The 16,846-nt window shown below is 41.2% G+C and overlaps 2 protein-coding genes across 10 annotated transcripts in view; one reads left to right on the top strand and one right to left on the bottom strand.

The window, feature by feature from the left end:
- Nucleotides 1–11,115, top strand: part of sorcs3a (sortilin related VPS10 domain containing receptor 3a) — a 96,973-nt gene extending 85,858 nt beyond the window's left edge. For 2 of the 3 annotated variants that reach the window (XM_077604404.1, XM_077604402.1), the window contains 10 exons: nucleotides 93–264; nucleotides 358–544; nucleotides 1,577–1,710; nucleotides 3,554–3,677; nucleotides 3,973–4,085; nucleotides 7,338–7,469; nucleotides 7,540–7,639; nucleotides 7,761–7,866; nucleotides 8,707–8,867; nucleotides 9,760–10,516. In XM_077604404.1, the coding sequence (XP_077460530.1) occupies nucleotides 93–264; nucleotides 358–544; nucleotides 1,577–1,710; nucleotides 3,554–3,677; nucleotides 3,973–4,085; nucleotides 7,338–7,469; nucleotides 7,540–7,639; nucleotides 7,761–7,866; nucleotides 8,707–8,867; nucleotides 9,760–9,818 (1,288 nt within the window). In that variant the 3' untranslated portion in view covers nucleotides 9,819–10,516. Of the gene's footprint in view, nucleotides 1–92; nucleotides 265–357; nucleotides 545–1,576; nucleotides 1,711–3,553; nucleotides 3,678–3,972; nucleotides 4,086–7,337; nucleotides 7,470–7,539; nucleotides 7,640–7,760; nucleotides 7,867–8,706; nucleotides 8,868–9,759; nucleotides 10,517–10,806 lie in introns of those variants that run through there. The other variant, XR_013300846.1, reaches the window with a different exon arrangement.
- A 2,883-nt stretch (nucleotides 11,116–13,998) lies between these two features.
- sorcs1 (sortilin-related VPS10 domain containing receptor 1) overlaps nucleotides 13,999–16,846 on the bottom strand; it is a 93,905-nt gene continuing 91,057 nt past the window's right edge. For 3 of the 7 annotated variants that reach the window (XM_077604401.1, XM_077604398.1, XM_077604399.1), the window contains 3 exons: nucleotides 16,142–16,247; nucleotides 15,259–15,416; nucleotides 13,999–14,334 (listed from right to left, as the gene is read on the bottom strand). In XM_077604401.1, the coding sequence (XP_077460527.1) occupies nucleotides 14,273–14,334; nucleotides 15,259–15,416; nucleotides 16,142–16,247 (326 nt within the window). In that variant the 3' untranslated portion in view covers nucleotides 13,999–14,272. Of the gene's footprint in view, nucleotides 14,335–15,116; nucleotides 15,167–15,258; nucleotides 15,417–16,141; nucleotides 16,248–16,846 lie in introns of those variants that run through there. The other 4 variants (XM_077604400.1, XR_013300843.1, XR_013300845.1 and 1 more) reach the window with 4 other exon arrangements.

Genomic DNA, 16,846 nt, shown 5'->3' with positions numbered 1-16,846 from the left:
CGTAACGTGTCTCCGTGTCCGCGTCCTTAGAACTCCAGACAGGCGGATAGCATGCCTTCGTGTCACAAATCAAGTGTTTTGTCATTTTGAAGGTACCGTAAAGTGGTGTTGAATAACTGCACCAAGGGAGTGAAAGAAATGTACACGGCTCGGAAGCAACAATGCCCCAAGAAAGCGCCAAAGGGACTTTTGCTGAGCACCAAAGACGGGAAACTGGTGGCCAACTTGGGCGCCAATGTGACCTTCCTGGTTTATCTGGATGAGGTGAGAAGACTCGCACAAGATTAGCCGTTAGCGAGCGGTACGACGACACGGTCTTGAATCTGCTAGCAATCATGGCGTGCTCCCTTTTTTTAGGGGGATTCCTTACGGACCAACGTCCAATTGGATTTTGGCGATGGCATAGCCGTGTCCTATTCCAACCTCAGCTGGGCCCAAGAAGGGATCAAACACGTCTACAAGTCTGCGGGGATTTTTTGCGTCACGGCTTTGGCGGAGAATCCCCTGGGATACGAGACGACCGCGCTCTATCTGCACGTCACGTGTAAGCCAGCCACACTCCACAAAATCATGTGTTGCTATTTTCTCGGTCATAAAAAGACAGAGGGGATATTCATTAATTAGTTCAAGTTCCAAGTGACAACATCTGATTTTATTGGAGTTTGACAAAAAAATGCACAATACATTCTGTTTCCAGACAGGAGGAAAAACCCAGCATCTTTTAGAGGCTGAATAGAGTACAGTGGTACCTCGACATACGATCTTAATTCGTTCCAGGACTGAGCTCGTATGTTGATCTTCTCGTAACAAAATGCAACAGCTCAGCCTACGTATTGATTGTGGGTAATGAAGTTTTATTCTGAGAAAGGGTGCCATTGGCTATCGGTGTTGTGTGCACGAGTATACTTCATTACCCAGAAAGCCCTCTTTTTGCCCGCGTTGTGCGTTTTCTGATGTGTAGGAGAATCACATGTGAAGAAACCGTTCAGTGCTCGTAGATATCTGTTATACACGAAAGAGATGCGGCAAAAAAAGACAGTGCGCTACAACTATAAACAGCCTCTCATGTCATGGCCACCTGGCTTGGCCGCATCTCGAAATTTTAATCGTATCGCGAGCGAATTATTTGCTCAAAATTTTCCTCGTATCTCGAGCATCTCGTAGGTAGAGCTGCTCGTATGTAGAGGTACCACTGTACAGTGAAAAACAGTAACTGTCAGCCCTTTTGGAAATAACGCCACCTTGCATTTCAGAAACGAGTTGTGGAAAGGGAAAAATAAAGTTATTCTAACGTGATCAGGAGAATTTACTCACTGAAGAGCGGTACGGTCTCAAAAGGATAAAATGGGAGCCTCAAAAACAATAAGATGAATGACTTTTGTATTCCTATATCCCGTAAGCCGCCCAAAAGAAACGGCGCCGAGTATGTAACACTTCTTCTTGCCGTATAAAACCCGAGCTGAAGGACGTCAGAACATGTTAGAGAACATTTCAAAACAGAATGTGATTGCAAACACTTTTCATCCTAAATAAATAAACAGTATGTAAGTGATTTTTTTCTTCTTCTCCTTTTTAGGTCCTGTGGAGCTGGTTGACCTTGTTGCTCCTTTTGTGGTGATAAGAAACAAGGAAGTCAACATCTCAGCACTTCTCCTACCGACTCATCCTCGCACCGTTACCTATTTCTGGTGGCTTGGCAATACCACTGAGGTATTTCTTCACAAACACACACACAAATTAGGATTTGCATAGCCGGTAAAGACCTAGCCAAAGCACAGCTGCTATTATGCCTCCATATCAAAATTATTGCAATTCACTTTTTACAATTACCGTATTTTTCGGACTATACGTCGCTCTTTTTTCATCGTTTGGCTTGGTTTGGTCGAATACTCAAGTGTGACTTGTGTTTTTATTTTATTTTTTTTGCCCCCGACCAGCCTGTTTTGTTGTTTTTCAGGTGAGACTGGTGTTTTTATTATTATTTTTTTTGTCCCCTCACCAACCTGTTTTGTTGTTTTTTAAGGCTAAAAACACTTGTTGTCCATTTTACTCTTGTTATTTTAACATAAGTTTGTTCTCGGTTTCTTACAAAACCAAAAATTGTCCCCCCAAAAATGCGACTCACACTCAAAGTATTTATATATATATATGTATATATATATGTGTATATATATATGTGTATATGTATATATGTGTATAAATATGTATGTGTGTGTATATATATATATATATATATATATAAATATATATATATATATATATAAATATATATATATATATACATATATATATATATATATATATATATATATATATATATATGTGTATATATATATATATATTTGTCCTCTTCATTGTGTCTTCTTTAGCTTTTGCGACTTTTACTCAAGTGTGATGGTAGGTAGTATTTTTATTTGTACACATATTTCAAAGAGCAGACATAAATAATGGATGAAAAATAAACGTATCTTTATCTGACAGCTACTTTTTACTTGTAGCACACCATTTTGGCTTCACCTTTACATACCTGACCCGGATTTGGGCAAAAATAGAGAAATAATGATGCTAATATTTTGGCATGGGGTCATAGTTGTGTGCAGATCCGCAAACTGTTTAAATACCAAGTGTCGATCCGTCACGAAAGCGCGGTCGGTTGTCAGATTGACCTTTCAAATGGACTCAGCAGAGCGCTTCGTAATATTTACGCCATCTGAGGCTCGCTTACACACACGCAAAAATGAGTGGAATTGTAAGTACCGTATTTTCACGACTATAAGGCGCACATAAGTCTTAAATTTTCTCCAAAATAGACAGGGCGCCTTATAATCCAGTGCGCTTTATATATGGACCAATACTAAAATTGTTATCACGATAAAATCAAATGAATCAGTCGATAGGGTACACCGGCTCTACTATTTTCCCGTAGACAAAGTACTGCGCAGTGACTGCTGGGATATGTAGTAGTTCTTTTGTTAATACGTACACCCAATGGATTGTGGCCTGTATACATCGACATCAATACAGCTTGACAAAGCATGGAAAGCACAGTTGGAAAAGTTACGCTAGCTACCAGCTAGCTACTATTTGCGAATGGATTGTGGCCGCCTGGACGAACGTATAAAACTCAGCGTTTTCGATGACTCGTTTGGACGATTGTCCAATTGGGACACAGAAAATGAGGACTTTGATGGATTTGTGGGTGATGATGACGTGAGTAAGTTGTAAAATGGCTAAATAACAACCTATCTCAGTTTTGCTTCCGTTGCCTTTTTAAAAACATGTTTTTAGCGTGTGGGTGTAGCGTGCAAGAACTATATATCCCAGCAGTCACTGCGCACCGGAAACCAGAAATAGGCTGCTTCCGGTAGCCAGCGCTATTGCGGTTAGATATTCATATATAATATATATGCGTCTAAAAAAACAGTGCGTCCTTTGTGTGTTTAAAATACAGAAATAGCACTCGTTACTGACACTGCGGCTAAAAATACGATGCGCCATATAGTCGTGAAAATACGGTATATATATATTGATTGCATCTCTATTTTGTCTTTAGCCGATGCTCACATTGGATGGAAGCGTGTCGTACACTTTTGCCAACGAGGGAATGTATTCTGTCACGGTTCAAGTGGCCGCGGGCAACGCCATCATCCAAGATACCAAAAGCATCGCCGTCAGAGGTAAGTCAAACACATCAATGTCGCCATTCCCAAAGGTTTTTTTTTTTTGTATCGTTAATGAAAAGCAATCATTTTTGCCACACTGTTAACCTCCACATAGAAGTGCGTCATAGAAAGCCGTTTCCCGCAAGATAGGATTGGGGATTAAAAGTGGAGTGGCCAAAAATGTTTTGCGCGTTGCGCGGGGGCGTCACCGATCATCAATCAAACGCCAACTTTCAAATTGGTTTCCCCACCACCAGCTTTCCGTGCACGTGGAAGCGAATGATGAGTTGTTTCTTTCTCTCCCTGACAGAATTCTTCAAATCTCTGCTTTTGTCCTTCTCCCCCAATCTGGACGAGTTCAATCCAGATTTGTCGGAGTGGAGGCAGGACGTGGCCAGAGTCATCAAGAGGGCCGTTCTCCAAGTGAGTGCTTTTCATTGGCTCAGGTACGGATGGACAGAGGGACGGATGGACGGCTCTTGGATGTTATTTCCTTCTACCTTGGCTTGTCGCCTGCGCTTTGGGCTTGACTCCATTGGACTCTCTATTACAATATTCTAAAAGGAGGCAAGAAAAGAGGAAGAGCCCGGGGCTGGCCTGTCCATCCTCCCTGTGATTCATCGGCGGGCAGGCGTGAAGGCACCGAGCTCTTCTCCTTGCCGCCCGCCGCCCACAGGAAATAACCCCATGAGCCTAATTCCTTCACTTTAAAAGTCAAACACAGTATTAAAACCACCTCCAAACTTCTGAGCATGCGAGCTTTTAAAGGGAGTCTTTTTACGGAGAATAGTATGTCTGGGTGGGCTTTCGTGGGTGTGTGTGTAGTTTAGATTAGGTTAGGTTAGATTAGATTAGTATTAGATTAGTTTTAGATTAGATTAGTTTTAGATTATATTACTTTTAGATTAGATTAAGATTATATTAGTTTTAGATTAGATTAGTATTAGGTTAGTTTTAGGTTAGGTTAGATTAGGTTAGGTTAGATTAGGTTAGGTTAGATTAGTTTTAGATCAGATTAGTTTTAGATTATATTAGTATTAGGTTAGTTTTAGATTACATTAGATTAGATTAGTTTTAGATTAGATTACATTAGATTAGATCAGATTAGTATTAGATTAGTTTTAGATTATATTAGTTTTAGATTAGATTAGTATTAGGTTAATTTTAGATTAGATCAGATTAGTATTAGGTTAGAATTTTATTTCATCCTTTATTCAGGAAATTTGTATTTATTTATTTTAAAATTTTATTTTATTATTTATCTTGTATTCTTGTAATACTTAAAATGTATTCAAAAGCCGCAGATGTTTTATATATAAATAATATTCGACTGGAAATTTTGTCCAGATATTTTCACCCTGTGATTGGTTAGCAACCGTTCAGGCCGCCCATAGATGGTGGAAATAGGCTCTAGCACCCCCGCGACCTTTGTTAGCATTAGCAGTTATCAACGTGAATGAATAGATTTTTAGTTTGTTGAAGAGCATTGATGACTACGCAAAAGAAACCATGTTTTGCTAAAACAATAATAAATAAACAATGATCAACAAAACATTTCAAAACGTAGCGAATGAAATTCAGCCGCCCACATTTTGGCATCTTCGCACGTGACTTTATAAGACCGGTAGTTGTCTGGGATAGGCTCCAGCACCCCTGCGCCCCTTGTGAGGAAAAGCGGTTCAGAAAATGAATGCCACGCGTGATTGACTACCGAATGCAACTGGCAGCGAATCACAAGCCAAGTTGACGAGCCTCCCTTAAAGTTCATTCCCGCTTTTCGGCTCGGAAAGATTCCCGCCTCCCCCACGTTTATTTCCTCCCGCGGAACGTTAAGTGTCCGTTAAGTGTCGTACTTGACCTTTGAGCTTTCCAATGAAATGAGGCCGAGAAATTTCCCCGAGCATTTTTCCTACTCAATTACCCATTTCACCCCTACATTTTCCACGGCAATTCCTCAACAGGATCCGTTCGCCCCTTCGTAAATGGGCTCATATCGAAAGGTTAACGAGAGCTTGCTTGACGACAACAGTGACGACTTTAGAAAGTGCTCCTCAAACCCCATTGGAAACCCACAGGCACTTTAATCCACACGTTTCTGGAATGTGGGAGGGAACCCACGCAGGACCCCCAAAAAATTGTGACCGGACGTTTGGTCGACGGACAGTTCGTCGACCGAACGTTTCGTCGAACGGACGTTTGGTCGACGGACAATTCGTTGCCGGATTCGCCCCCGGACATTTTGTTTCAATAAGTTGCGTATTATTGGCGTGTGTGTACATGTTTTCCAAACTACGGCCCGCGGGCCATATATGGGTATTGCAGGACAAAGGGAAATGAATGAGGTCATTGATTTTTACTATAAATTGGACAGGCGGGCCAGATTAAAAAGCCTAACGGGCCATATTTTGAAAAAAATGTACACACACGCCAATAATACGCAACTTATTGATAATTTTGATATTAGATATTTAGATATTAATGCTCTGACATTTACAAACTCTCTCTCATGATTGTAATTTTGAGAGCGAGCGAATCCGGCGACGGTGGGTTTTGTGTGTGTAGTTTAGATTAAATTTGGTTAGATTAGGTTAGGTTATTTTAGATTAGATTAGTTTTAGATTAGATTTAGATTATATTGTTTTAGATTGTTAGTTTTAGATTAGATTAGTATTAGGTTAGTTTTAGGTTAGGTTAGGTTAGATTAGGTTAGGTTAGATTGGGTTAGATTAGGTTAATATTAGGTTAGTTTTAGATTAGGTTAGGTTAGATTGGGTTAGGTTAGATTGGGTTAGATTAGGTTAGATTAGATTAGTTTTAGATTAGATTAGTTTTAGATTTGATTAGATTAGTTTTAGATTATATTAGTTTTACATAAGATTAGTATTAGGTTAGTTTTAGATTAGGTTAGGTTAGATTAGTTTTAGATTATATTAGTTTTAGATTATATTAGATTTAGATGATATTAGTTTTAGATTAGAATTGTCCGTCGACCAAACGTCCGGGTACCAAAAATTTGAACCCATGTCCTCTGAAGTGCCAGTTATCATGTCACCATTCTTTAGCCTGATGTTTTTTGTGTGCATAAGCTTCTTTTCGTCAACGCGTACCAAAAAGGACGGACATAAAATGTTATCATGTCTTCTCGAAGTCTTCAAGTGATGTCCTTATCGTACAGATAAAGTTTTATGCACACAAGAATCTTCCCATAAAAAAAAAATCTCCGTCGGTCGCTTTCACCGAACGAACGACACCACGTAAACAAGCAAAAGGGGAGTGGACGAAACTCAATGTGGCACATTAAAACTCTCCAGCCTATAAAGGCACTCCCATTCGCATTCTCTGTGCGGAAGCTGCTAAACAGGGCATGTCATCAATGAATAAATGATCACCACTGAGACTTTAGCTTAAAGTCCTCAAAAGAAAAACTTGAGCGGCTGGTGAGCAATCGCTCCGTGCCCCCGCCAAAATAAAACCATTCCAATAGGCCTGCTTTTGGGCGCCACTGGTGGAAAGATTGATTGATTTTTCTGAAGGAGGTATAAAAAGAACTTTTTATGACCAGTGGATGGAATACTTTTGTTGTCATTATACAAGCATAATGAGATTTCAAGCTTCATCACAATCAGTAAATAATCAATAATAAAAAATCCATTTGCGTGCCCGTTTTTGCCGCAGGTGGCCGAGTTCCCGGAAGAAGATCTTTTGGTCGCCGTTCTGGGCGGAGTGCCGACGGCCGCCGAGCTCTTCCTTTTGCCCAACAAGAACCAATCGCTCAACAAGAAAAAGAGCGAAGAGGAGCTGGAACGAGTATGCCCGCCCGAAAGCGCCATTTTTACCTTCGAAAAAACCCCATTTCAACTCTTTGTTTTCCCAACAGGTCTCCAACGTTATCGTGAATGCCCTCAACCAGAATCTGGTGACCTTTGAGCTCAGGCCCGGAGTCCGGGTCATTGTATATAACACGCAGCTAACACTGGGTAAGACAGACATTTCTTTTTTGGTGTGCGGGTCCTTTTTTTTAATTATTCCAGTATACAATAATCGGCATGCTTGTGAAAAAAAACCAAGAATTGTAGAATGAATGTGTTCCTCCTCCAGCACCCCTTGTGGACTCCAACCCTCGACATAAGAGCTCTGCCATGCTGATGCTCCTCGCCGTGGTCTTTCTTGGCCTTGCCGTCTTTCTGGTCTACAAATTCAAAAGGTACCCACTTTAAAAAAAGAACTATCTTCACGTTTAGAGTGGACATTGATCATATTGGATTGGATAACTTTATTCATCTCATATTCGGGAAATTTCATTGTGACAGTAGCAAAAAAAAAAGGCATAGTTATAAGTTAGACAGTACAGTCGCAAAGGCCGCACAACAACAAAGCAAAAGCAAAAAGTACAAAGCAAATCAAAGTAAATGGAAACAAAAACTGGAAGCACACACAGGAAGTCTTCCACAAGATGGGGAACTTCTGCAGACTGTGACCGAGGTAGAGAATATGCAGAGTCACTCTTCCAAGCTTACCCGCACAGTTCCTCAGTAGTCTGGAGCTGAAGACAACAGTAGCAGAGTAGGGTACCTCGACTACATTGCTGGTAAGCGCCGACAGCTCTTCCATCTTATCCCACCATGGAATGGTTGGTCAGAAGCGTTGCCTCTCCTCCCGGCACTTTTGTCCAGCTCCGAAACTCCGCTGGCACCGAGGTGTTGCTCCTTCCGCTGCGTATTGTAACAGCCAGTAATTCTGATTCATCATCATCATCCGACTCACCAAACAATTGAGTATTCCATTCTTCTGGAGTTCTTTTTTCATAACGACTGGCTAGGGGACTTTTTCGCCGGCAGAGGGCAGTTTTTCACCGAGATTCGTGTATAACGCGAACTTTGCTTCAGTTTTTGGTACTAAATTTTCCGCGTTATATTCGAATAAATACGGTAATCCTCCAGACTATATGACCTTATATAACCCTTGCGAGAATAAGCCATTCAGAAAAGAAACGAATCAACTCATTGGGAGCACTTTCTAATGTCTTTCTTTTGTGAAATTTTAGAAAAATCCCTTGGATGAACATCTACGCCGAGGTCAACCAGGAGAAAGAGCAAGAGATGTTTAGCTCGGTGGGCCAAGGAGGAGACGGCACCCCCAAAATGACGCCCGATGACTTCTCGTCCAAAGAGCGAGCGGACAAAGAACTGGACGCAAGAGTCAAAAGTAAGTTCCTATTGTTCAATTGCTCAATTTAAAATGAATTCACAGTCGCCATCGTAAAGATGAATATTTGGAGTACTCCCTATGACAAATGTACTTTTTAAAAATGGGATTCAAACATGAGACTGGAATAGCATTTCAAGCTTAGCTGCCAAATTCAAATATTCTTTGTTGATTAGTTTCAGTGTAGCTTGACAAGTTGGCATTTCATTCGAGGCTTGTGGCTCAAAGTTCATTTCTTTTGGGCTCATTTGACACCTTGATTGCTATTTCATCACCAAAACGAAACTAGACACGGCTGTAAAAAATGTAATCCCCAAACTAGAAAATATTTGACTTTTTTTTTTTTAAAGCTCGCCCACTTTTTTACAATGCAACATTTTTGCCACGTATTCATATTTTCCAATGGAGTCTCCTTTTCCTTCAAAATGTACGATCGGCTCCTAAATATATGCAAGGAGCTTTTAAAACTTTAGAAACCAGTAAAAAAATTCTAAGAACTGCTTGCAATGCCTCAAAACAGTTCTGAAAAAAAAATTATCCTAGCGAAAGTCAAGTAGTCGGTGCTTGTCGTTTTCTTTTGCAAGTCGAGCTGCTTTAAATGTAAAAACGAACCTCAGTTTTTGCAAACGAGTGTCAAAGTGGTACTTTTCAATGTCCAAAAATGATCTATTGATCAGCACGATCGGAAAATCTGTCAAATCATTCATCGATTCATTTTGGCAGCCTAAGACATAACGGACCTCCAGATAAAATCAAAACTACGACGTGAACCGTAACAACAAACGAGTTTGACACCCCTGGTTTAGCAGATTTTTTTTTTAAATTAAATTGCTTCAATAGTCTTAATATTCCTTTAGTTTGATTTATTTGTTGCTGTATTGTGTGTTCTCAGGGGGAGTTTCAAATTGCCGTGAAAGCACAAGGGAGATCCCAAACTGCACCAGCGTGTAGAGCGCATCTCCGGCCGGCGATCTCGTTTCTCTTTCCTTTTTTCTATCTCTCTGGATACGAGGACCGCTCTCGCTCTCGACGGTTTTGGAGATTCCCACGGAAGCCCCGCCCATCCCCACGCATCCATCCCCATGCCGCAAAATCCACGTATTTAACGCCGTGACGCTCTCGTTTGCGGACCGAACATGGACGACCGGTTCCCCGAGCGTGTCCATCGGTACGTTTGTGAACTTGGCCAAATCATCTCTGCTTTTTGTAAGTATTTCGTCGAGCAAAATTGGGACGGGAGGAATGAATACCTGGCGGGCGACGGGACCTTCCGCCATTTTAAAGATGGTGAAAGAGGACACTTTTTGTGGTCTTTGAAAGAAAGAAAAAACAAGTCTGTTTTTCGAAAGGGCAGGAGGTTTGTCTTAATGGACCAGTGCCTGTTGCAACTAAGCTTTCAATTTCTGTAGATAAAAAGTGTATATAGTTGTTTTTCAGTCCGTTGTCCTCGGAACATGTTGGCTTCTTTTAAAAGTTGTGCTCTTGAGAGAAATGTATATTTGTTTCTACATACCACGTTAGGTTCATTTTCATAACCTCCATTTTACAGAAATGTACATTTGCCCAAGATGAGCCCGTTAAATGTCCATACCTTCATTTTGTACCGTGTATAGAATGTCTACTGAGATAAAAATGTCTTCAATATTGAATTTGCCTGGAGCGCTCAATGTTTCCACGGCCGTCGGTCGGGGCGCTTGGGCGCTTGGGCCAGAGGCGAGAGGCCTTTGCCGTCGTAAGCTCGCAACTTTTGCGCCAATATTCATTCACTCGTGGTGTCGTTTCAAAGGCAAACGGTCACTTTGGATTTGGATCCAAACTGCCAGCCGATAGTTTGCCTTACACAGATGGCTGAGATAAAAACAGGATAGTATATTCTCAATTTAGCAATTGGATTTCATGTTTTGTGTTTATAAAATAATCATTTTTGTTATCATTTTAGGCATGAGTTTCCAACCATTTTGCCACCCACCAGAGGGAGACTGAATACCACAAGACAGTCTACGGAAGCATAACGGTTTGCATTTGAGTGTGATATTTACCGTAAAACCTCTATTTGAACGGCACACTTTGGTGGAAGAATTGAAAAACAGAACGGCACCCTCTAATTGAACAGCACACTCCAATTGACAGGCACCCTCCAATTGAACGGCACCCTCTAATTGACCGGCACCCTCCAATTGACCAGCACCTTCCAATAGAATGGCACCCTCTAATTGATCGGCACCCTCCAATTGAACGGCACCCTCCAATTGACAGGCACCCTCCAATTGAACGGCACCCTCTAATTGACCGGCACCCTCCAATTGACCGGCACCCTCCAATAGAACGGCACCCTCCAATTGAACGGCACCCTCCAATTGAACGGCACCCTCCAATTGAACGGCACCCTCCAATAGAATGGCACCCTCTAATTGATCGGCACCCTCTAATTGATCGGCACCCTCCAATTGAACGGCACCCCTCTGATTAATGCCCATCAAATAGTCAATACAGGAATAAAGAATACATTGCAGCAAGGTCTTTTTCCCATTTAATAAAGATGATTGTAAATGCATCAATTACATGGCACAGTTGAGGTCCAAACACCGTAACGTTAGATTTATTCAAATTCTGTACAGCCATAAAAATTTTACCCTGAAGCATTTCTCTTAAAGAGGCTCATCCTTTCCCCAAATCGGAATAAATAAATAGTGGATAAGGCTAGCGTGTATATTGAAAAAGTATTCTTTTGAATGGCACCTTTCATTTGGGGATTGTTGAAATAATGTAATAATAACGCTGCCTTCTCCTTCAGAATTGCAACCGACTCCATTGATGCGTTAAACGCATTAGCGTCAACGCTAGCAAACGCCAGCAGTGTGATTGACAGCTGGGACATCCCTACGGAGTCCAAGCTCTGACAGGACAAGCGGATTCAAACATTTTCCCTTAATTCATTCAAATGTGTCAGAGTTGTTAACCACAGTTCTTATTTCTGCCCGATCCGACCGACCATTGATTGATTTGAATGTGACTTCACAGGACTTTGCAAGGGAGGTCCGGTCGGTGGGCGAGTGGTTAAGCACGGCAGCCTCGCAGTTCTGGGGTCCTGGGCTCAAATGCAGGTCAGTCCACCTGTGTGAAGTTTGCAGGGTGTCCTCCACCTCTGGCCCAAAGTCAGCTGGGATAGACTCCAGCACCCACCGCGACCCTTGTGACGATAAAGCAGGTCAGAAAATGAATTCAAGGACTTCCCAGTCACATTCCCATGTTGTTCACTTATGTCAAATTCAATACAGTTTTTAAAATATGATCTCAAGATGTTCCTCTAGCTTGCCGGTATACAAACGTGCTTCCCTCATTCTACAAAGAATCGTACAGGGTTTTTCAAAATGCTTGACCCCAATCCATAGGCCGTCGTTTTGACAATTTTCGTTGGAATGACGTCAAATTTTCACAGCTTGTGTAGAAACATTTCAAGTTTTTGTGTGTAACGTTTGGCCTTTTTTATTTTTTCAGGTTCTCAAAATAATTGGTCTACGAAATGGGGTCAAACATTTTGGAACACCAGACTCAATGAAAAATGTGCACTAAACAGGTAAAAGTTTGGTTTTGCTAAAATGATAGATGCTACTCAAAATATCGAATCTCATGTCCTAGTGGGGCTTACAGCATACTACCCTGAAAACGAGTCTGATCTTGGAAGATAAGCCGGGTCGGGCCTGGTTAGTACTTGGATGGGAGACTGACTGGGAATACCAGCTGCTGTAAGATCTTATGTTACCAAGGGGAACTAGCTCAAATGCTAAAGTGCTCACTTAGCCTAGGAGAAGCAGTGGGATCCCTCATTTACAAAGACTCTTAAGGGGTGCCGCCGTGGCCTTAGTGGTCAGTGCGTCGGCCACGTAGGTTCCAATCCCGGTTGGTCCTGTGTGGAGTTTTCCCTGCGAATGCCTGGTCACTGATTCTGGGTGTCGCTCTGCCTCTGGCAGTGGACATCTTGAATCAGTAAACAGCCAATCGCAGGGCAAACTCCGCACAGGACCAACCAGGATTGGGACCTACGTGGCCGACGCACTAACCACTAAGGCCACGGCGGCACCCCTTAAGATTCTTTGTAAATGAGAGATCCCACTGCTTCTCCTAGGCTAAGTGAGCATTTTAGCATTTGAGCTAGTTCCCCTTGGTAACACAAGATCTTACAGCAGTTGCTCTTCCCAGTGAGTCTTCCATCCAAGTACTAACCAGGCCGACCCGGCTTACCTTCCAAGATCAGACTCATTTTCAGGGTAGTATGCCGTAATCCTAACTACCGTATTTTGCTGTTTAATATACCCCCCCATTTAAAATACCCAGGTATATTAAACGGCAGGGGTATATTATTTAAAGGAACAGCGCCCAAAAAACAAACGGGAAGGTACGATCCACTACGCACTCTTTATGCCGTGACGGGGTGCATCAACGTTTTGCAGACTAAAACTACTTACTGCTGAATAAAGTCTGACTTGGAATTTTAATGAACTTAAGTATCTATAATTATGCCCCCATGAACACCAATCCGAATCTTGCCAAAAAAGCGGAGTTGCCGTTTAATATACCTGGGTATTATATTAAACGGCAGGGGTATATTAAATGGCGCACAAACGGGAGGCTCAAAAAAGCAAAAATCATTTCATATACCCGGGTATATTAAACAGCAAAATACGGTAGGACATATCCGATATTTTGAGTAGCCCGTCTAATTTTAGCAAAACCAAACTTTTACCTGTTTAGTGCTTGCAGGATGGAAGAAATCCTCCCGTACACCAGCGACTGCTTCATTTTTAATGTCTGTCAAAAAAAGATTCCGTCAAAAGCGTTCATCAAAGCATTTGTTACAACTCCCAGACAAAATAATTAGGGCATATTTCAGCCCCCACTTTCGCGTGTCTCTCTATTTCCAAAATGCGCATCGAAGATTATTTAAATCCATGAAAAAGACACCCTTAATGAAAATCCGTCATAGAAAATACCAATTGTGCCATGTTTTCCCAAAACGACCCAATCAAATGTTCTAGCTAGCCTAGTCATAACTTAGAGCAACATTTAGTATTATACAACACTTGTTATTGAAATACATACTGCATATTTTAAATAGATAATAACATTCATGATTTACCAAGTACAAAGCTGTAAATATTAACTTGAAGTGAATAAATAATAGACCGTGGCCTCTTTAGGGACGTTTGCTAACAAAGAATCATGTTGATGTGAATTATAGAAAGAAAAATAGAAATGCTAATTCTCGGCATTGTGACAGAGTACGCTAGGCTACGGCTAGCTCCGACATGCACGGGTACAAAGCTAAAAAGACAAGATTTGGGGAAAACTTATACGGTATGTGATGCAGCAGGATTGGGCGCTGTTCCTTTAAATTTTTGTACACATTAGACCACGTACGCGGGGAGTCCTCGGGAGAATTTCACAAAAACGTCAGGTTTCTTACATCCTGCAGAGGAGAAAAAAAAGAATATTTAGTCAATAGATGGTCCTTTTTTCAGATGTAGAATGGAAAATATGAATTTGTTGTGTCGTCACTTTAAGCAAGTAAATGAGTTAATGCACTTAGGCACTTAGACATATAGGGGAGAATGGGGTTAGTTGTCAAAAGGGTCAGGTGTAGAGTGATCAGATATCTGTGCCGTGCATTTTAATGTGAACTGTTTTTTTTCACGTTCTCAAAATTTAGGCGCCGTCTAAATGGATTGGAAGTCTAGCGCCATTGAAAGGCAAGCATCTAAGGTGACTTTATTTGGACATATTTTGCTGTCAATGGAGGGCAATGAGTTCATTTTGTGTCACCTTGTCATTTTAGGATCCTTAAAGGCCACTCTGTCTCAATTTTGGATCATTTTGGGCTGCATCCTGTACGTTAGTCGCTTTCTGCTGGTTTTTGGGAGATTCCAAGGTGACGTCCTGCTGGTTTTGAACCATTTTAAGGTTACTTGTGAACTCACTGCCTGCAATTGACTGTTACCAATAAACATTTGAGGTTAATGTTACGACATACTTAGTACTAGTTTTTTCTATCGGCTGTCAATTAAGCTTTCGGCCAAAATATCAAGTCGGGTGTTCACAAATTGGATGCGGATGATTGTCACACTTAAGCTGACTGCTTAGTATTGATCACATCAAATTGAGAGAAAACAGAAGGATTAGTTGGAAAAACACACCACACGAGTTAAATCCAATCTTAGAGTATTAGACTGAACTCTTATCATCTTATCATACTCATTCAGCGTTTCAGTTTCCACGCCCTTCTGGACCAGAACATGTCAATTCTAAATGATGAAACAAACAAACAAATACGATGAGTTTGATCATGTAGTACGTAGATGATGGTGAACGATGAGAGCAACAAAGAAATGTTTACCGATATGCTGCGGGTTAAACGCCGTGTCCAAAGTCTCCACAGAATGAACCGCGTCCCGCTTGGAGCTGGGCGGAGCCTCTGACGGAGTAGATGGACTCGTCATTTCTTGCTCCTTTTCGTTCTGCATCTGCGCATAGACGTTGAGGCCTGGGATCTTCCTTGAGAAAATATTTACATTCAGGCCATTTGGATCAAGGCTCTAGCCCCAAGGGTGGCCCAGTCGGGTCCTCCAGAGTCCCTATCCAGTCTGTCTTCTATATCTCCCTCCCTCTAGCACACCTGAATCCAACGATCAACTCATCAGCAAGCTGTCCACAAGCTTCATACCGATCCCCATCATTTGATTCAGATGTGTTGGTAGAGGGTTACATGGAAAACAGATTGGATAGGGGCTCTCCAGGACCAGACTTGCCCCCCCCTGGTGTAGCCTAACTTAAAAACACAAGAGTATTAACTTCACGTTCATTCATTTTCTCAACCGCTTATCCTCACAAGAGTCGCAGGGGGTGCTGCAAAATGTTTCATTTGTCAACGGTTATGAGTAGAGATGATGACGTTTTTTTTCTTCCAGTGGCCTGAATCGTCAAGATACCTGCTTTCTGTTTCTACTCTATTGCAGTGCAACAACAACAACACGTCGGGGGAAGACATATTTCACATTTGAAAAAGGTCAACTGCCTTCCTTTTAAAGGGCTTACTATCGATAGGCTGCGACGACTGAGATTTTTTTTCTCAACAAGAACAAAGAAACAACGGACTTCCACAGTATTTAAGGAGGGAAGTGAGAAAACAATGCCCCCCCCCCCGATTTTTAAGAGGCAAACTCACGTCAACTGGCTTCGTGCGGAACGCTCGCACGCATGTCGTTTCAGGGATATTTTACCTTTTGAATTTATAGATGACAAACACGGCAAAGCCTCCGATCACCACCGACAAGAGCATCAGCATGGCGGAGGTACTGTGGTTCTCGCCGCTGTCCACTAGGGGTGCTGCATGAAAAACAGAAGAATGTTCATTAGTTTCATGTCCCTTTTTTCCCAAATGGATAAATCGTGCTTTGTTAATAAAAGAATAAGAACGTTTCTAATACTTTAAAAATTCCGACTTACTATTTTTTTTAAATAAGTCTTACCATACATGGTCAGTTTTTAAAGAAAAAAAGCCTTACTATACTATGACATTTTATAAAGAAAAATGCCTTACTATATATACTATGTCGTTTTTTACGAAAAAGCTTTACTATACTATGTCATTTTTAAGAAGAAAAACCCTTACTATATATACTATGTCGTTTTTTAAGAAAAAAGCCTTACTATACTATGTTGTTGTTTTTTAAAAGCCTATGTCGTTTTTTACGAAAAAAAGCCTTACTATACTATGTCGGTTTTTTTTAAAAGCCTTACTATACTATGTTGTTTTTTACGGAAAAAAACCTTAATATACTATGTCGTTTTTTACAGGAAAAAAAGCCTTACTATACTATGTCGTTTTTTACGAAAAAAGCCTTACTATACTATGTCGTTTTTTTTTAAAAGCCTTACTATACTATGTCGTTTTTTTACGAAAAAAGCCTTACTATACTATGTCG

The sequence above is a fragment of the Stigmatopora argus genome, chromosome 7 (assembly GCF_051989625.1).
Source record: "Stigmatopora argus isolate UIUO_Sarg chromosome 7, RoL_Sarg_1.0, whole genome shotgun sequence".
NCBI lineage: Eukaryota > Metazoa > Chordata > Actinopteri > Syngnathiformes > Syngnathidae > Stigmatopora > Stigmatopora argus.
The sequence above is the reverse complement of the archived record's forward strand: the minus strand, read 5'-3'. Positions and strand labels throughout refer to the sequence as shown.